The sequence below is a fragment of the Eulemur rufifrons genome, chromosome 17 (genome assembly GCF_041146395.1).
Source record: "Eulemur rufifrons isolate Redbay chromosome 17, OSU_ERuf_1, whole genome shotgun sequence".
In the NCBI taxonomy this organism is placed as follows: Eukaryota; Metazoa; Chordata; class Mammalia; order Primates; family Lemuridae; genus Eulemur; species Eulemur rufifrons.
The window spans coordinates 42,879,748-42,901,177 of record NC_090999.1 but is presented as its reverse complement, the minus strand read 5'-3'; the positions used below and the strand labels follow the sequence as shown (position 1 = coordinate 42,901,177).

General features: G+C 38.8%; 2 protein-coding genes across 2 annotated transcripts in view; one reads left to right on the top strand and one right to left on the bottom strand.

Annotated features, from left to right (window-relative positions):
• Nucleotides 1-13,625, bottom strand: part of NLN (neurolysin) — a 90,495-nt gene extending 76,870 nt beyond the window's left edge. The window contains exon 1 of the mRNA XM_069492860.1: nucleotides 13,434-13,625. Coding sequence (XP_069348961.1) covers nucleotides 13,434-13,474 — 41 coding nt within the window. The 5' untranslated portion in view covers nucleotides 13,475-13,625. The remainder of the gene's footprint in view (nucleotides 1-13,433) is intronic.
• Nucleotides 13,626-13,778: 153 nt separating this feature from the next.
• SGTB (small glutamine rich tetratricopeptide repeat co-chaperone beta) overlaps nucleotides 13,779-21,430 on the top strand; it is a 39,922-nt gene continuing 32,270 nt past the window's right edge. The window contains exons 1-2 of the mRNA XM_069492516.1: nucleotides 13,779-13,888; nucleotides 15,075-15,196. Coding sequence (XP_069348617.1) covers nucleotides 15,097-15,196 — 100 coding nt within the window. The 5' untranslated portion in view covers nucleotides 13,779-13,888; nucleotides 15,075-15,096. The remainder of the gene's footprint in view (nucleotides 13,889-15,074; nucleotides 15,197-21,430) is intronic.

Here is a 21,430-nt window from a genome sequence, read left to right as displayed (position 1 = left end):
TATGTCTGTCTCCTTTAAAACTCATGTTGAAATTTAGTCCCTAATGTACAGTAATAAGAGGTGGAGCCTTTAAGAGGTGATTGGGTCACAAGGGCTCTGCCTTCATAAATGGATTAATCCATTCATGAATTATGGGTTATCAAGGGAGTGGGTCTGTTATAAAAGCCAGTTTGGTTTTTAGTGCCTGCCCCCATGTGATGCCCTCCACCATGTTATGATGCAGTAAGAACGCCCTCACCAGATGCAGCCCCCGACCTTGGAATTCTTAGGTTCCAGAACTAAAAAACTAAATTCCTTTTCTTTATAAATTGCCCAGTCTCAGGTATTCAATTATATTTATATAACAGTAAACGAACTAAGACAGAAAATACAGGGGAAAAGCTCCATGACATTGGTCTCGGCAGTAATTTTTTGGATATAACCCCAAAAGCACAGGCAACAAAAGCAAAAATAGACAAATGATAATCAAACTCAAAAAGCACAGCAAAGGAAACAATTGACAGAATAAAGAGAAAACTTACAGAATAGGAGAAAATATTTGCAAACTATACATCGGATAAGGGGTTAGCATACAAAATATTTAAGTAACTCAGTCAACTCAGTAGCAAGAAAACAAATAACCCAACCAAAAAATGGGCAAAGTTACTGAATAGACATTTCTCAAAGGACAACATATAAATGGCCAATAGGTATATGAAAAAATGCTTAACATCAACAGCTGGGAAATACAAATTAAAACCATAATAAACTATCATCTCACACTAGTTAGAAAAGCCATTATCAAAAAGAAAAGATAGGCTGGGTGCAGTGGCTCACACCTGTAATACCAGTACTTTGGGAGGCAAAAGGATCACTTGAGGACAGGAGTTTGAGACCAGCCTGGGCAATAGCAAGACCCTGTCTCTACAAAAAATAAAAAAAATTAGTCAGGCATGGTGGTACCCACCTGTAGTCCTAGCTACTTGGGAGGCTGAGGAGGAAGGATCACCTCAGCCCAGGAGTTGGAGGCTGCTGCAGTGAGCTATGATGATGCAACTATACTCTAGCCTGGGTAACGGAGTGAGACTGTCTCCAAAAAAAAAAATGTGGCAAAAAGGGAACCCTCACACAGTGTTGGTAGGAATGTAAATTAGTAGAGCCATTATGGAAAATAGTATGGAGGCTCTTTGAAACTTAAAAATAGAAAACAGAACTACTATATGATCCAACAATCCCACTATTACGTATATATAAATTTTTAAAAATGAAATCAGTATATTGAAGACATATTTGTACTCTCAGGTCCATGTTCATTGCAGTGTTATTCTCAATAGGCAAGATATGGAATCAACTTATATGTCCATCAATGGATGAAAGGATAAAGGAAATGTATACATACACAGTGAAATATTATTCAGCCATAAAAAGAAGGAAATCCTGCCATTTGTGACAACATGGATGAATCTGGAGGACATTATGTTAACTAAACTAAGCCAGGAACAGAAAGACAAATATTGCATGATCTCCCTTATATGCAGAATCTAAAAGAGTTGATCTCATACTGCAGAAAGCAGAATGGCAGTTACCAGGGGCTGGATCAGTTGGGGTCAGGGAAAAGGGGTTGGGAAGATGTTGGTCAAAGGATACAAAATTTCAGTTAGATAAGGAAGAATACGTTAAAGAGATCTATTATACAATATGGTGACTATAGTTAACAATATATTGTATTCCGTTTAAGTTCTATTTTGCTTGTAAATAATACTAATAGTATATATATGAAGTACAATGTGATGTTTTGATAGATGTATACATTGTAGAATGATCAAATCAGGCTAATTAAAATAATCATCACCTTAAATATGTAATGTTTCTTTGTGGTGAGAACATTTAAAATTCATTCTTTTATCTATTTTGAAATATACAATATATTATTATAGTCATTGTGCTATGTAATAGATCACCAAAAACTATTCCTCCTAACTGAAACTGAAACCCTTTGACCAACATCTCCCCTTTCCCTGCCCACACCCCATCCCCATATATTGTAGTCTTGAAAAATGCTGAGAGTGGATATAAAGTGTTCTCACCACAAAAATAACTATGTGAGGTAATACATATGTTAATTAGCTAGATTTGGTAATTCCACAATGTATACATACTTCAAAACATCATGTTGTACACAATACTTTCAATTTTATCTGCCAATTAAAAAAAATAAATTTATTTAAATATAAAGAAGAAAAAATACTTTATCTCTGTGAGCTATATACTGAAATACTTAATGATTAAAATAAGTGCTGTATTTCAAAATAATGGAAGGGAAGAAGCAGTATATAAAAAAGATTGACATGAGCTAACAATTTTGAAGCTTGGTGATGGGGAGGTTCATTATATAACTGGTTCTATTTATGATTGAAAATTTACATGATAAAAAGTTTTAAAATGTATTTAATAACTGTTCATGTGCCTAGCTCTAGTTGTTATTCTAAATCCAAACATGAGATCTGAAAAATGTATGAATTCAGCATTAAAACACTCATGCATATAAGCATATCGAAAGGGATAATACATGGAGAAAAGAGGGAAATGAAATACCAGAGTACAAGTAAGAAAAAATACATTTGACCAATAAATGAAATCCATAAATTCAGTTGGAAGGGGTTTTAGAAATCAATTAGTCCAAATCCTTAACTTTAGGGACAGCCCAGTGATGTATGTTAAGTCACAAGTAACTACAGGCCCAGACTTAAGCAATTTACTTTACAGCAGATATAGTGAATGTTACATTAGAAATAGATTGTTAGAAAAGATTCAGGTAATGACGGTTTCTAGTGTATCCTGAAGTTGGCAACTTGAGGTTGGCAACTTTGAATGTAGCAATCAGCTGGCATGCTACTTCATTTAGTTAACAGATGAGCCTCTTAGCTGCTGCTTGGACACTGCAAACCACCAATTCCACCACCATCAATAATGATAATCTCAAACATTTATGTAGCAGGCACTGTTCTAAGTGCTTTACATATGCTAACTTATTTAATCTTTCCAACAATTCTGTGGCATAAACTCTATTATCATGCTCACTTTCAAAGATGATCAAACTGAGACCCAGAGAGGTTAAAAAACTTAAGGTCACATAGCTAGAAATGGCTAGGAACCCAGGCAGTCTGGCTCCTGAGTCGATGCTGTTAAATACTATACTATAGAGCCAATCACACTATCACTCGGGCATTTCTGCCATCTCTTTAAGTTGCCCACAGCTACACATAGCATCAGTGCCTGAAACTTGTCTTTATCCTCTCCTGTCCTTTTTGAGAGACAGGCAAGGACACGATCAGAGGCCATGGCCTTTATGGCACCGTGTTGGCCCATGCGGTGTCCTGATGCCCCTGTTGGTCTGGCACAGCAAAGCGTAGAAGCCACCAACTGTCATTACTTAAGTAAGAATGTTATCAACAGTCTGCAAGAGAAAGGAAAAAAAAACAGTAACACCCTGTAGTACATGAAGATATTTAGCAAATTTTACCTCAAGATGGTAAAAATGATTTCAAATTGTCTGACCATCTATATATCAAAAGACTACTCTTTACAGCAGGGAAGAGAGCTTCCCCACCAATAAAAGATAAAAGGCCACTTTTCTTTTTTTAATATCCTGACAACGATGAAAGATGAATAATTACTAACCTTAGGTCCTTTAGATTTGGAAGTCATATTGAAACCAAAAAAAAAAAAAAAAGCACCTACTTAAATATAATACAAGGTCATTTATTTACTTATGAAGTACTTATTATGCCCATACACTGCACTAAGTGTTTTCTATCCATTCTGTTATTTACTCCTTACTTTACAGATAACGAAACTGAGGTGGAGAGAGAAAGGGTGAGTTAATTGCTCCCAAGTCACACAGCTAAGTGCCAGATCTGAGCTGTGAACTATTGCATTCCAGAGCCAGAGCTATTTACTAAGCTTCCTCTTTCAACCTAAAAGTGTTATATTATTGTAATTATGTTATGAGCCAAACTTTTGGTTATCAAAAGAATATTAGAATTTTAGAACTGGAGGTCATCTAATCTGATCCCACTTTCTACAGCAGCCCCTACATGACTTGGTGGAGTGTGGGTGGCAGGAGGGGGGAGTCTGAGATGATGACCATGTTTCTGCTCTGCATGGAGATGAGTGATAGTGCCAGTCATCAAGTTAGAGGAAGCAGGAGAAGCTTGTTAGACTGTTTCTCTTTTTGGGGGCGAGGTGGTGAGAAGACTGGGGGAAATAGGAGCTTTCATGCATTCAATTTAGATCTATTGAGTTTATAATGCTGGTGAGATATCCAAGTGGAGATATACAGCAGGCATCAGGAGTGCAGGTAAAAGTAATAAGCACACAGCTAGTTGCTAAAGATAAAAGATATTCATTTTTTAAAGCCTTAAGGAACTTCCTGGCTAGTATGGCAAAGAAACACATTAGACTTCATTTAGCAAATACTTATTGATCGCTTATGCATATCAGACATAGATGATAACAATATGTATAGTGTTGTAAATGTAATGTAAACTTAACAACAAGAGGTTATGGTTGGATAGAGGAACAACACTCAACACAGACTGGAGAGTCAGGGAAAGCTTCTTGGAGAGGGCTATGAACAGGATTTATCCAGGAAAAGTTGGAGTGGGGTTGGGTGGCGAATCATGAGAACAAATCTGGAAGAGTGGACTAGCAAAGGTCCAGGTTTAATCACTGGCATAGGGTATTATAGGAATTACAACCAATTTAGAATTTAGAAGTGGGAACTGGACAGAGACAAGGCTGGAAGGGTTCATTGGCAAGATTCTGTGGGATCTTTCTATGTCATGCTAGAGAGCTTCAACTTTATATTGCAGGCAACAGAGAGCCTGCAGTGAGAGGGTGAGATCTGTATTTTACCTAGGCCCTCTGGTAGCTGGGAGGCACAGAAGGTCAATTGTAGGGGGCAAAGGAGACCAGTTAGGAGGCTGCAGTAATCCAGAGGAACACTCAAAGTGGTGGTAGTTGTGGGGTACAAAATAACAGATTCAAAAAACATTCAAGAGGTAAAACTGGCAGGACTTGGTAAAAGATAAGATGTCAACAATTTTCTAGTTTGGGTGACAGGGTGCAAGGTAGTAACACTGACAAAATGTAGTAAATTTATCACCAGGTAGTAGAAAATACAAGAGCGACAAGATCAGGTTTGGAGAAGTATTACCAGGGAAATTTCAGATGTTGATTTTTGAGTGCATGCAAGACATGCCAGGGTGGGAAAGTGTGGTGATTTCACAACAGGATAAGTGAACCTGAAGATTAGGAGAGGGCTCTGGTTGGGAGACAAAGATCTAGATGTCTTCAAATGTACAATTCTTAGAATAGATTGGACCATCTAGGAGAGTATATAGAGAACAGTGGAGGAGTCTAAAAAGTAGAGAAAGGAAAAGACTGCACAGTAACTGGATTGAGGGAAGGTTTCATACTGGAGGGTGTATGGAAAAGGCTTGAGCATGTACATAGGCTAAAGGAAAGGAGACAGAAAAGAGATTTACAGCAGAAGTTGAGAACAGAAACTTAAAAAAAGCCAGCACTTGCGGGGCAAGTGTTAGGAAAAAGAAGCTTAAAAGGAATTTGAAGAATGCTCAGAAGAAAGGAAAATTAGGAATTTGTTGCTCTGGAAGTTACAGAAGGTAGGGCCAACAGCATAAATGTTACATGGAACCCAAGTCAGGTTAGGACTGGAAAGCATCCACTGGATTTGGCAACTACAACCAAGTCATCTGATCAGCGACTCTTTCCTCTCTTGTTCTCTGGCAACCACATCAATCTGTTAATTCATACTTAACCTGGAAACACTAAGTTTTTTTCTAGGTGCTGCTTCTATGTTATCCTGCTCTTATATAGGTGATTTGTTTAGCTTAAATACAAGACTTCATATTTAATAGTAGTAAGAATCATCTTATTAGATTGGTGTTCTAGTGAGTAAAGGTCCTGTGGAACTTTAATTTTCTACCCTTATGTAGATTTTAGGGTCACCTGAAAATTTTATCGGTAGGTCAGCTATATATACATAGTCACTGATAAAGCATCTGTGACTTTTAATAGCCACATACAGCCAGTTTTTAATTATCTAGGTCCTTAGGAATACTTTTTTCTACCTTGAATGGAAGGGAGAAAATTATAATTTACTATGTACCTACTTGTCATCAAGCACTGTCCTAGGTGTTTTCACACATTAATTCCTGCAACCTACAAAAATCATGGGAGGTATTTAATGTTGTCTCTATTCTAGTGTTGAAGAAACAGGCTTAGTGAGACTGTACAAGCATTTGAACCCAGGTCTGTCTTCAAAGCCTATGTGGTTCATAGCATGGCACATTCCTTTGGTTTAGCTTTGGGCACCTTTGCTTGGGCACTCAACTTACTCAATCTGCTATTTTTAAGTTCTGGTAAAAGTTCAAATAGTTGGGAGGGGTGCGCAGGGGGAGAGAACACCCTCTTCCTGGTCTTTACACTTCCAAATCCTACCATCCTACAAGGCCCAGCTGCAACACATAAAAGTACTGGAAGTACTCTCTTCTCCCCTTAACTCCCACAGCAATTTTTTCATTACCTTCTATGGTACTTACCAACTTGTCCCTTGTATTTTAATTATTTGTGTATGTGCCTTATCACCCTTACTAGGCTGTATTGCCTTGGCCTTTTAACAAATGTTGAAATAAGAAATAACCCTATGAAACCTATAATCCGTCCACATTTACTGTGTTAAGTAGTGTTCTTGAGGCTATTATTCATTGCATTACTCAATTTCCTCAATACATTGCATTCACATGATAAATTTATTTCACAAAAAGTACTAGGAAAAATTTTGTTCCTGACAATTCTTAACCATATGTTTTCCCTTTGCCCTTATTGCCAGAAAGCTCAAAGTAAAATTCTGGACCCAATTAAAGCAACTAGACTGACTCTAATGTTCCTTTTAAATTTTTGTCTAACATTCTTTTCCCTTTATATTATTTCATTAATCTTTATATATTTTAGGTAAGCAGTCACAAATTAATTTTGGTAAAAAAAAGGAAGTATCCAATAAATTTCTGCAAGCAAATAATACCAACCCAAGTGCCCAGCACATAGGATCTAAGTTTTTTTTAATACATCTATTCTCATATTTAGCACAGTCCCTTCCATATAGTAACTGCACTGTTAATGTTTGTAGCATGAGTGAATGAAGATTTGAAGCTTATACATATTAATAGGTTTCAAGCAACCATATTCCACTACCCATCATTTCTATAATTTTATAATTTTTCAATTTGCTAAAAACATTTTTGATGAGCAGTTATACAACCTCCTGAGTAGCCCTGGCCCCTTTTTGTCTTTTTTTTTTTCAGACGGAGTCTTGCTCTGTCGCCTGGGCTAGAGTGCAGTGGTGTCATCATAGCTCACTGCAATCAAACTCCTGGGCTCAAGCAATTCTTCTCCCTCAGCCTCCAGAGTAGCTGGGACTACAGGTATGCACTACCATGCCCAGCTAATTTTTCTATTTTTTGCAGAGACGGGGTCTTGCTCTTGTTCAGTCTGGTCTCGAACTCCTGGCCTCAAGCAATCCTCCTGCCTCAGCCTCCCAAAGTACTAGGATTTCAGGCATGAGCCACTGCACCCAGCAAGCCCTTTTTGTCATTCTAAGAAAGTTTTTCATGTTTTTATTTCCGTTCAGCTACTTCTGTGCAGTTAGGAGAGCACAGTACTTAAGGCACAGGATGCCAGATTTAATACAGCAGGCATAAGATGCATTCCAGGATATGAATTCACCATCATGGCTTCTACCAGGTAGGACAAGCTGCATGTTGCTATTTTCTTAGTCTGACCAACAAGTATGTCTGCTTCTCTCAGGATTATGCCCTGCCCAGTGATGTGTGTTTCCCCAGTCCCAAATAACTCCCAAGTCATGAATGTCCAGAGAGTCTGGCTTCCTTGCCCTGAGAAGACCCCAGACCCACCCACGAGAAGTTTGCTTTGTTCTTCCTCAGCTTGATTGCTTCTGGCCCAGTATTTCAGAGATAAGCACCTCCTTCAATTTCTTTCATATCCAGGCCAACGTATTTAGAAAAGCTTTGCTCCCAGAGTATTCATTAATTAATTATTACTCTGCAGATCTACCAGATGGGTCTGTAAGGCACCAAGTAACTGTTTGAATGCTCCCAGTCAGGACAAAGGAATATTAAAAGTTTATGCCTTTTAATACATGGCTTCTACTCTGCCTCATACCTACGTAAGTGTACACTCAAAATTCCTATGTATTTGCTGGTTAAGTACAGCCCTGAAAGTTAGCTTCCTCTTGCATATTACCGCACACTGTAATTTCTGAAAACACAACTAGGTTAAATTAGCTTTCTTAACACACATAGACAACTGGATTTTTGCATACAGAAATTTGCATCCAGCTACTTCATATAGGGTTTTAAATATCTACTTTCTTCTGACAGTTATACCTGAATTGTCAATATCAAAATGCCAAATCTAGGCCTATACTCCTAAGATATTAGCAGTGAACACTGAATTCCATTTATTATTGATGGTATCTTTTCACCCATCCATTCAATGTATATATTTACTTAGCATCTATTACGTAATGATACCATACTAAGTAGTGGAAGTACTCAAATGAACAATAGGCTCCTGATCTCAGAAAGCTTTTCAACTATCGGGGAAGACAAATGCTATTAATAATAACATGTGTGTTACGAAAGTACTTATAGGATTCATAGGAACTGAATTTAGTAGGGGTTAGGTAAGTTCACCCTGAGGAAGAGCAAGCTAAGCTGATATTGACAGCACCTTTCATAATCTACCTATTTTAAAGATTTATTCATTTATCCTTTGACTCCATGACTAGAGTGAGGACATAAACCCATAAGCACAGGGCTAGTTTCTGTCTTGTCCACAGCTGTATTCCCAGAGTTTAGCTGTTAATAACTGGCTTTTCTGGATAGGTGGACTATATATATTTTTAATATTTTTTGCTTGTTATTTTCTAAGTCTCCAATAATCAACATACATTACTGTCATAATTTTAAAAGTCAAACCATATTTTTTAATTGAAAGAGGAAACTAGGGCTATCAGAGCTATCACTTTGGCTAAATACTGTTGAATCACTCTTTTCATTTGTTTTACTGACCATGTCACTCGTCCCTCCATTCTATAACACACGTTAGATTTTGCTTGGCTCAAATGCTGTAATCTGGCTGAGGTAGGAGGGGGAAATCTGGTTCAACTGCTACAGAAATATAGAGTTAAAAAAAAAAAAAACCCTCAGACATCATTTAGTATAGCTCTTTTCATTTTACAAATAAGGAACCTGAGAGAGGTCCAAGGCAGCGATTTACTTAAGGTCACAAAATGAGTGGAACAACTACAATCCAGTCTCCAGAATCCCAATCCATTTATTCCCAAGAAATTAGCTTAATACTTCATCAACGATCTTGGCTGCCAAGCTGGCCTTGGGAAGGGGGTATAGCAACTCTGCCAATAGGAAAACCCAAGGGAAACCATAGGTTAGTTAAGCAAAAGCCTGGTTACTCCTATAATAGCAAAAGGAACTCCCAAGTGTCATACAGGCACGAAAAACATATCAGGAGAACACATGTTGTCTAGTATTTATTAAATGTTTTTGGAGGATACAGATTTTGAAACAAACAGCAAATTTTGTGATTAAGTCACTTAAGCCCTAAGTTAAGGACTACTATTGTATATGATGATTAACTGTAACATATGCTCTTAAGTAACAAAGTAGTTGATAAATTTATGGTAGCTTCTAACAAGGTAACAATTGTATGGTTTTTTATAAATTTATTTTCTTCCATGCATAAACAAAGAATCTGCATACTACATATCAGCAGTTCTGAAAATGTGGTCCACAAACCTTGCGGGTTAGAGGTATGGGGAGGGGTCCCTGAGAACCTTTCAAAGACTCTGTGACGTTAAAAATCTTTCATAATGATAGTAAGACATTATTTATCTTTGTCACTTTATGGACATTTGTTAAAAAGCAATGGTGGATAAATTGTTGGCACCTTAAAACAAATCAAGGCAGGCCACCAAACTGTACTAGTAGTTGTAATCTTCATTGTCCTGCACTTATGGTAAAAATAATGTCAATTTCACTTTAGAATGTCCTTGATAAAACAGTAAAAATTATGATTTTATTAAATCTTAGCCATTGAGTGTGCGTGTGTGTGTGTGTGTGTGTGTGTTTGTGTTTATGTGGCAAAGTATGCATAAAGTGCTCTGCTACGTACCTGAGTGCGATGGTTGTCTAGAGGATTTGGTTGCTCCAAAGCATTTGGGCAACTGATTGAATAATTATGAGCTGAAATAGATGCTTTTTCCATGGAACATAATGGAAAAAACTACTGACAGACAAACCAGGGTTATTCAGATGTAAGTATTTGGCAGAAATTCTGTCAAAAATGTCACTTTAAGGAAAACAACTGACAGTATGTGTTGCCAATAATAAAATTCTAGCTTTTAAGTGAAAATTAGAATTTTTGGAAAATCATACCTGCCACTGTGAGCTTGACAGCTTCCTAATACATGAAGACTTCTGATAAGATGGATGAGGACATTAAGGAATGCGATTGTTTGATAATGTATAATGAAATATGTCAACATTAAGAAGACTTGTATAACACAGTGAATCACTGATTTCCAAATGACCTATACTTGATGTTACAAAATCATGCACAGATAGAAGATCCACTCAAAGTGTAAGATACACTAACGGATTTTAATGTAACAGAGTAAGAAAAGTACGCCGATTTAGTTTCAGATTCTACTTTGCAACTAACCTTTAAAAAACTACCCTTTGTCAAACTTCGGTGTGACATCAAAGAATATCCATGATTATCTTTTAAAAGCTATTAAAATATTTCTCTCTTTCCAACTACATGTGAGTGTGAGGTGGGATTTTCTTAATTTTCCTAAACCCAAATAAAACAGTGCAACAAGAGCCAGGCATGGTGGCTCATGCCTATAATCCCAGAACTTTGGGAGGCTAAGGAGGGAGAATTGCTTGAGGCCAAGGGCTCAAAATCAGCCTGGGCAACATAGCAAGACCCTGTCTCCATAAAAAATTAAAAGAAAAATCAGCCAGCCATGGTGGTGTATGCCTGTATTCCTAGCTATCTAAGAGGCTGAGGCAGGAGGATGACTTGAGTCCACAAGTTTGAGGTTACAGCGAGCTATGATCATGACACCTCACTGTAGCCTGACTGATAGAGACTTGTCTCTTCAAACAAACAAAAAACTGTGGAACAGATTAAATGCAGAAGAATCCAGCTATCTTCTATTAAGTCACATTAGGTTTGCAAAATGTAAAACAACGTCATTCTTAGAACAATTATCAAAATCAGAAAATAAGTGTTAGTGAAGATGTGGAGAAACTGGAATTGTGCATTGCCAGTGGGAATATAAAAATGGGCAGAATCACTGTGGAAAATATTATGATGGTTCTTCAAAAATTAAAACATAGTATTACCATATGATTCATCAATTTCCACTTATAGGCATATATGGTATCCCAAATAATTAAAAGCAGGGACTCAAATAGATACATGCACACCAATGATCACAGTAGTAGTATTCACAATAGCCAAAAGGTGGCCATTGACAAATGAGTGAATAAACAAAATGTGGTATATACATACAGTGGAATATTATTTAGCCTTAAAAAGGAAGGAAATTCTGACACACGCTCCAACATGGATAAATCTTAAAAACACCTGCTAGGTGAAATAAATCAGATTCAAAAGGACAAATATATGATTCCACTTATGTAAGGTATCTGGAATAGTCAAACTCATAGAGACATAAAGATGTAACAGTTAACAGGGTTTGAGGGAGAAGTTAATGAATGGGGAGTTATTGTGTAATAGATACAAAGTTTCAGTTTGTGATGATAAAAAAGTTCTGGAGACAGATAGTGGTGATGGTTGCACAACAATGTGAATCACTTAGTGATAATGAATTGTACACTAAAAAATTATTAAAATGGTAAATTTTGTTGTATTTTACCACAATAAAAAGCAAAAAAAAAGTTTAAAAGGAGAACAAAAACAATGCCATTCTTCCCACTGTTTTGGGGGTGGAAAATAATTATTTTTTATTAACAATGTTATTTATGCATGTAGTGCATTTATCACTGTTTTGTAAATTAATACTTTAAAAATTTCCCAGCTTTAATCTCTAATATGATAAATATGGACAGATATAATCCACATAAACAGAGCTCTCAGGTCCTCAGTAATTTTTGAAAGGCAAAGGGGTCCTCAGATTAAAAAGTTTGAGAACTGCTGTCTTATATGAAGATTTATTGTCTCTTCTCACCCTGGCATTGTGTCAAGATCTTCGTTTATTGGTATAGCTTCATTTGACAGCTATATCGCTTGCCGTGTGGAGACTAGCACAAAAAGACAGCCTGGGATATGGTCACAATCACCACATTAACTCTTTATAACTACTATTGTCCTCTGGATGCACCTTAACCATAAGGACTGAGCAACACAAAGCTCCAACCACACAGATGATTGGCAATGCACAAAACCGTTAAAATGCTTAAATGTTGATATGTTCCAAAGTAGTTTGTAGATAGCTAACAAGAAAAACACATTGCTTTTTTTCTGTTGAATGCTAATTTGGATTTACAGTTCTAGGCAGATTTGGGAATGGGAGTGGTGGCGGCATTGTTTCGGAAAACCAGTGCATCCGTGCAAAGAATTTAATTCTCTCACTATCCTGCTAGTGGTCTGTTGTAGAGGGGTGTGGTTAGAGAGCTAGGAATCAATCCAAAACAGCAGCTGAGCTGCCCAAAGCCGTGTCCAAGCAATAATTTCTCCATTTTGGGCCAAGCCAATTTGCCCTAGCAAGAGGCAGAATGTTTTTTTAATGGGGAGGAGGAAAAGAAAAATTTAGAAAGCATGGACGGAAATAAGCAACAAAACCAAAGAGGTTTCATTTTGAGTGGATGTTAAAGGATTGGAATGCTAATGAAGTGTGCGAGGGGTAAAGGAGAATTGTTAATTCCTCCGTCTACAGCTGCGGCACTTTTAACGCCAGCTCTGCAGTTCTGGACGGGGAAAAGCGTGAAATGGTTTTCTTACCGGAACTATCTATCCGCACTCATTCTGGCCCGGGTCCGTGCCCAGTCTGGCTGACTGAGGCTGAGGCAGTCCCAAACAAAGGGGAATGGATACCCTCCCGAGGGGGCGGAGGAGGGAAAGTGGCCCCAGGTGGCCGCGCCAGGTGTCCCTGAGGGGTCGACCACGCAGGCCGCGGGGAGAGAGGATCCCAGAAGCGACTTGGGGTGCAGTAGGGAAAGGCTAGGTCGGGGCGCCTGGCACTCAGGGGCAGCAGACCCCGCCCTGCCCACGGTCAAGGTTAACCCGCGCACGGGAGGTACCTGTGGAGGCCTCGCACAGCCGAAAGGCACCGGGCGATCATGGGAGCGCCGAGAGGCCGGCGGCGGCGGGCGCGCAGTCCTTCGGCTTGGAGGTAGACGAGGCGGGCGGCGGAGTCGGCCCAGCTGAGGAGACCACGGCCGCGGAACCCGCCAGCGCCCTCCCACGTGCGGCAGCCCCACGCCGGCGCCGGAGCCCGCGCCGGCCCCGCCCCGCTCTGCGCCCCGCCCCGCGCGTCCTGCGCCGCCCCAGGGGCGGTTCTGGCGAGACCCAGCGGGCGGAGAGGAGTGCGCAGCCGAGTGGGCTGAGGGGGAGGCGGCGTGGGAGCCGGGGAAGTTTGGGCGGCCGCTGCCAGTGCTGCGATCCGAGCCAGCTCAAGCCCTGAGGAGCAAGGGGCCGGCGGACTGACTTCCGACGCCTGCGCGCCCTGGGCCGTCGTCTCGCGTCCTCTTGCCTGGTAAGGGGCTTCCACTGTGAAGGGTGCGTCCCCGCCGCCCCAGATGGAGGCCTGCCCCGCGCCCCCGCTGCAAGCCGGGTCAGGGCCCTGGCGACGCCCGGTACGGGAGGGAGGAAGGCAGGGAGAGGGAGGTAGATGTGCTCTGAGGAGTGGAAAGAGGAGAAGGTTGGACATCTCCTTTCTCCTCCGACCCCTTCTCCCCCGCTCCCTCATTCTGTTTTCACCTTCTGCCCTGGAGGCTTATTTAGTGCTTGTAACCCCAAGGCCTAAGGGCTGAGATCGCCTTTAAAATAAGTGCATAAATAATAAACATTCTAGTGGCGGGTACCACACCCTGGCTTTGAATTAGGGAACCTGGGGAACAGATGGATGATGCGATTTGGTGGAAATAAGCCATTAATGCCGGCTGGCCCTGCGCCACTATTTGGATGCGATAGTATTCCATGTGAATGAACATGACCGGGAGCTTCCAGCTTGTCCACGAGAGCACAGCTACTGCAGGGAGCGCTGGCCGGTTGGTAGTATCCATCGACTTAGGCAATGATTTCCTGACATGTCTGTTGATTAAATAGAATGCCATTTTCATTAAGAACGACACAGCAGTTAAACAACCTTTCTTGAATGTGTTTCCTCATCAAATACCACCTACAAAAGTAGGTGGAGTGTAAATTATTTAATATATTTTTTTAATCTCATGAAATAGAGGAAGATGTTTGGTGTCGATCACCTTCTAGTCAGCAGTATGAAATCTCTCTCAACTTAGTGCTGAGGCCTTTGGGAGATTCTATATCTGTCCCCCTATTCTTTTCTGTCTCTGTACCGTATACTGTTAAGATATAGTGAGATAATTCAGTGAGAGTCTAGGCTTATGTTATACATGTTTTGAACAAAAATTATGTAAGCAAGATTTAACATAGTATAATACTACTGAGTATAAATGCAAATATGTAATAAATTACCATAACAATATTTTGGTGCTCCGTTGACTGTTTAAAAAGAGAAAATATGGAAGGTAATATAGTTTTTTCATTTTTTACTTTAAAAAATTTTTTACACCCGTCTGCCCTCTTTTTTTTTTTTACTTATAAGGTAATTTATAACCCTTGTTATTTATTACCTTTGTAATTTATAACTTTCTTTACTGTTTAAAATAATTTAGCTCAGTGTTTTCATATTTCTTATCAAGGAAAAGTGTTTAAGCTTCTAAAATGTCATCTATCAAGCACCTAGTTTATGCAGTTATTCATTTCTTACGGGAACAAAGTCAGATGGATGCTTATACTTCGGATGAGCAAGAAAGTTTGGAAGGTAGGTACCTTCCCTTTGTATTTATTTGTGTTGTAAATAAAGACTAAAATAGCTGTACGCCCAACTTTATGATTTATTATAACAAAATCAGAATATTTTGTTGGACTTTCAAGAAGAGAGGCCTAACTATAAGTTATCTTATTTCCATTTTCTGATGCTTGTTTTGTTAACAACAATAAGAGGATTATTGTTCATTTATTGAACAGCTACTATGTGTCCGAACTATGTATATCATAGGGAATTTTTTCTTCACAGTGACTGTTATTATCCTTATTTAACAAATGAGAAAATGAAACCAGATAGGTTAAATAACAGAACACAGCTAATATGTGACAAAGCTGGGATTTAAATCTTGGTTCTTACTCTGAAGATCTTGTTGTCTCTGTTTCCTAACAGGAAAGCATAGAGTTTAGAAATAATACATGAAAATACCTTAGTCATTGTAATAGCACTATGTAAAATTCTAATAATTATACCATTAGTGAGCTCTGACAAGTGCCTATTTTGGGACTTGAAAGGATTTCACTCTTGTTTTAGGTGAACTTTCAATATTAGATTCGGTAATCTATAAAACTGAACATGACTGGATGATAGCATCATGTGTTTCCTTGACATCATCTTTGTGCTTCATGTTTATGCATTGTGAAATTTAGATTCAGTACAACCACAAGAAGATTGAATTCTGCAGATGGGCTTGTGGAGGTTCAGTGAGCTTAGCTTCTTTGTGGCCCAAAGACTTAAGTATTGTAATGAGAGTGCATTTGGGAGAACTTAATAAACACCAGTACAGTTCGAATCTCCCATCTTGAAGCTGCTTCTGTAATGGGGACACATCTATTAATTTCAACAAGCACTTCCCTGTGAATATGCTTTTAGGAGGTGGGGATAAAAATTGGGCATTTGCTCTAAATCTGCTTGCAGTCTGCTTAGATGATGTCTTTCCAGGTGGCAGCGAGAGGAGCAAGTGACACACAGTTGGAGAACATTGCTGTCAGTCCATTGAATATTAAGGTCTTGTTATTCTCCTTGATAGCTGTGTGAAGATAAAGTTGGTTGGTATCTAAGGAAAATGTTGGTTATGATTGCTCTGTAGCAAACACATAAATGCAGTCATTTAAGAAAAAATGTTTCTTTTTTAATCAAAGTCAGTCTAATACTTTTAAGGGCTAGAAAGAAAATGGAGAGATTTTTAAAAACCAAGATGTTACATCCTATTTTTAGGATGGTATTCAGCCAAAAATATGTGCCTTCAGCTGTTTGTTATATATGGCAGTCAGAAATGGTGCCAATTGTTTTTGACTGACCCCTATTTTTGACTCTGTGAGTCTAATTTAATTGAACGTGAAATCATGTGGAGGTGTCTGCCCACCTTCTAGACATTTAAAAAAGCCCTAGAGAAAGAGTCTCAGTTCTAGTACCAACTTTTCCACTCTTGTGAAGCTGATGTAGCTTCAGCTTTGAGTCTTGTCATCACATTATATTACCCACTCCTCTTGCTTGTTGTCACTTACTGACATTTGCTTTATTTTTTTGACTTATGGTTCCTGCTCACTGTCACTCTCTCTAGCACTACTGCTGTCTGAATTCTTGACAATTGCAGTATAGTCATAGACGATTCTTCCAATTGCCCTGGCTCTCTCTCAGTTCTTGATCTTCTGTCCTCGAGTGATCTGAAACACTTGATCATATCCTTAGATCAGTAGTTCTGAACTTGGGGGTGATTTTACAATGTCTGGAGACATTTTTGTTTGTCACAACTGGGGGTCTGGTATCACTGGCATCTAGTGAGTGGGTAGAGGCCATGGATGCTGCTACAATGCACAGGACAGCCCCTGACAACAAGGAATGATCTGGTCCAAAATGTTAGTATGCTGAGATTGAGAAACCCTTCCCTGGACATTATTTTCAAAATTGCATTCCTCACATAATCCCTATCTTAAACATTTTATTTCCTGACCACTGCTGCCTATATTTCCAAGTTTACTCCCTCTAGAATTCCTACCCCAACAATTCTTTGACCTCACCAATATCTCCAATCTGTTGATCCCTCACTTTTTCCCACACGTCTTCTTACCCGTCTTAAATTCCATGGTTGGTAATTATACTCGTTCCCTTGTATCTCCCTCATTCCCTTTCTTGCAAAACCCTACCTCATTTAAATCCAACTCTCCACCTACTCTGTGCCCACATCCATGTGGCCATATATAGATGGAACAAAACACACAACTTTTCTAACTAGTCCCATTTTAAATTCATGACTGTTAACCTCAAGCAGACCTTTAATGCTGGCAGGCAATTATATTATCTGTTCCAAGTTCATTCATACTTTTGTGCTCCCAGATGACCATTTTAATACTTTCTCATGTCTTCTCAAATCCCCCAAACCTTTTCCTCTGTCCTCAATTTTAGTTGATGACCTTGCTTCCTACTCCACCAGGAAAATTGAAATAATAAGAAAATAGGCAGGCACAGTGGTGTGTGCCTGTAGTTCCAGTTATTTAGGAGACTGAGATAGGAAGATCACTTGAACCCAGGAGTTCAAGGCTGCGGTGCACCATGATCGAGCCTATGAATAGCCACTGTACTTCAGCCTGGGCAACATAGTGAGACCCCATTTCTGATAATAATAAAAAAAAGAAGGTAAACAACTTCCACTGCCCATCTACCCACCCACTACCTACATACTCTGCTTCCCTGTCTATTACCATAGATGGACAATCCATGTTCCTTTCTAAATGGAACCTCTCTACTGGTACACTAGATCCCATCCTATCTGAGCTACTCTAGGATATCACTCTAGTTATTCTAGTTTCTTCATCTTATATCATCACATTTTCACTCCACTGGATCATTTCCAACAGAACATAAACTATTATTTCTCCCTTCTTAATAAAGCAAAACCAAACAATAGATAATTATTCTTGTCTTCCTATGCCCCCCATTGCTGCCTAATTTTATGTATCCCATGCAGCAAAACTATTTGAAAGAGTTGTCTACACTTGCTTTCTCTAATTTCTCTCCTGTTCTTTCTTAAATCCACTCCAATAAGGCCATTGCCTCCACCTCTCAATCCATACCATTCTCATTAAGGTCATTAGTGATTTCTGTGTTGTTTAGTTCAATGGTCAGTTCTTAGTCTTTATCTGACCTATTAGCTTCCATTGATAAAGTTGATGATCACTCCCACTCCCCCTCTTCCCCAATACTTTATTCACTTAGCTTCCAGGACACCTCATACCTTCTTGGTTGTCTTCTTATCTCATTGTTTGCTCCTTCTTTGTCTCCTTTGCTGGTTCCTCTTCTTTTCCCTGACCTGGCCTTGAGTGCCAAGGGTCCACTGTTTGATCCTCTTCTTTTTGTTATCTACTGCTCATTTCTTTGGTGTTATCACTCAGCTTCTTGGCCTTAAATACCCTTTATTTATATGCTGATATTTACTAAATTTATACCCTCAGTGAGACCTTTCTCCTGAATTCCATACTTGTATGTCCAACTGCCAACTAGATATCTCCACTTGCATGCCTGATAGACGTCTCGAATTTAACATTGCCCAAACTGAGCTTTGGATTCTCCCACCCCAGATCTGTTCTATCTGCAGCTTCCCCACTTCGGTTGATGGCAACTCCATCCTATCCATTGTTCAGGCCAAAAACTTGGGTTATTCTGCGTTCCTCCCTTTCTCTCATACTGTGTATCTAATCATTCAGTAAATCCTGTTGGCTACCCCTTCAAATTATGTCTAGAGTCTGACCACCTCTTAACGTGGTTAAAAGTGAGATATATATATATATGTATATATATATATATATATATCACCCCTAGTTAAAACTAAGTATTTCTCACTTGTTTGGTTGTGATAGCACTTCACTGGGTCTCTCCTCTTCTATTCTTGCCCCTCCATGGACTATTCTGAACACAGCCACCAGTGATCTTTTAAAACAGAGCATGTCAGATTCTATCATTTCTCTACTGAAAATCTTGCAATGACTTCTTGTGATACTTAGTCATTGCTTAAAGGATCTAAGTAAGTTGAACTTTCATAGAGTTCAAGAACATGCCAGCCAGTCACCTACTCTTCCCCTTTCTCCTTTGGCTTCAGCCAAATTAGCTTCCTCAATGTGAATCCACCTAATCTCCTTGTCTAAGGGCTTTTGCTCTAGCTGGTTCCTCCAGGTAATGGTAACACCCCCATCTCATTCAAGTCTTTGTCAAATCTCTTTTCTCAGGGAGACTTCCCTTGAATCTCTGTTAAATCTGCAGCTGCTTCCCTGCTCTGCTCTCCACAGTCTCCATCTTCCTTACCTTTAATGACTTGTTCATTGTTTTTGATCCACCCCTCCATCCCTCACTAGGATGTAAGCCCCAAGAGGTTGAGGGATCTCTTCTCTTTTATTCACTGGTATACATAAAAGTGTCTAGAAAAGTGCCTGACATGTTGTAAGTGCTCAATAAATATTTGTTGAATTGAATCTAGTGATCCTGGGCATATCACTTAGTTGGTCTGTATCTTAGGTCCTAAGTCTATTAGATGGAGATATCTGTCCCTTCCCATCTAATAGATTTATGAAGAGAATCACAATCAGTGAATGGCTGGCACATAGCATGTGAAAACTTTGAATTCATTGTTATCCAGATGGGATATGGTATTATTGAATTGAATTCTTCACTCGTCTTTCTCATTATCAGTACCAAACTGAACTGTTTTTGTTTGGTGTTAAAGTGGAACAGTAAGTATATATAGTATTTTTTTAGATTTTTATGACTTACTCCTGGGTGTAACCTCCTGAAAGGAAGATCAACTATAATAATCTCTATTTCATAAATGAGAATCTTGAAGTAAAAGTACTTTAAATTATTGCACTCAGGTTAATTTGGTGAGGTAGGGTGGGCTGGATTACTAATGATAATGAGTTAGTCCTGAGTTTTAAGGCTGTGGTAGGTTTGTTCACTAAATCATATGTCTTTCCAAATATCTATTAGTGTTGAGCACTAAACATTCTGGTAACTAGGTTTGCTTATCAAAACAGAATTGTGTTTTCAAAAAAAAAAGCCAGTCCCTTTAGTGATATTTAATTGTGTCTAGTACGTGCCAGATCTGTGTTCTAAGGTTTGTGGTAGCAGAGATGAAGAAGCTGGACTGGACTGCCTAAACATGATAGGGCGTACAAATTTCTCAGAGTTGTCACATTGGACTTTTCACCTGTCAGTGTTTAGCACTGAAGTTCCATACTCTGATTTTTGGTTAAGAGCTTGGTTTGGCACTATCCATCTTTCATGAGGCTGTGAATTAATGTGTTTTTGTTTGTGTTTGGGGGGGGGGGAAATGCTCTCTTCCACAGATTTAATTGTTTTTATTTTCTCTGAAATTAAAATACGACTTCCATTTGCAAACACAGAAGCCAGCAGATTAAATTTATTGAACATCTACTATTTGCCAGATACTGTTAAAGTCAAAGATGAATTAGATGTTGGCCCTGTTCTCAAAGAGACAGTCCAATAGCAGAGACAAACATTTAAGTGCGTGTAATACAGTGTGATAAGTAAAATAATAGAAACTTGTGCAAGCTACATGGCACAGTAAAGGAAATGACCAGTCTGATCAGGGAGGAAGGTTATTCATTAAGAATACATATACATATGTACATACACACACATTTGTTTTTATTATTAGTATTAAAATAACTGTCCTTTCATGGCATTGAGAGCCTTTGTGTGTGTATGTGTGTGTGTGTGTGTGTGTGTGTGGCACCCAGTGTTTTAAGTGCAAACACAACTGCTTGGCAAGAATAGAAAGGGAGAGAATGAGCAATGGGTAAATAGTAGATTATTTTGTATCTAAACGATATTTTGATTTTTTATAATTGGTAACTTAGTTGTTTATTTAATCCTTTTTCTAAGGAGAATTGTTCTGTGGATAGTGAAAGTAATAGGGTTTCTTTTTCTTTTCTTTCTTTTTTTTGGTCAGTAGCTTTAAAAAAAATAGTGTTTTTGTTTGATTGGTTTTTTTTAATGACAGAGGTAATTTTTTCAGGCCAAAATTAATGCATGGTGTATCTTTAAAAGGTCACATATAAATGTAAAGGAATCTATTCTATGCTGTCTGGAAATACACTGGGCATTTTAGCTACATCTTATCTCCTGGGGCCAGAAAAGAATTTCTTTTCAAACAGGAGTGCTATCGGGATAAGAATCTACTTCCATTCCCCTCAAAGGGTACCTGTAGAGAGGACAGGA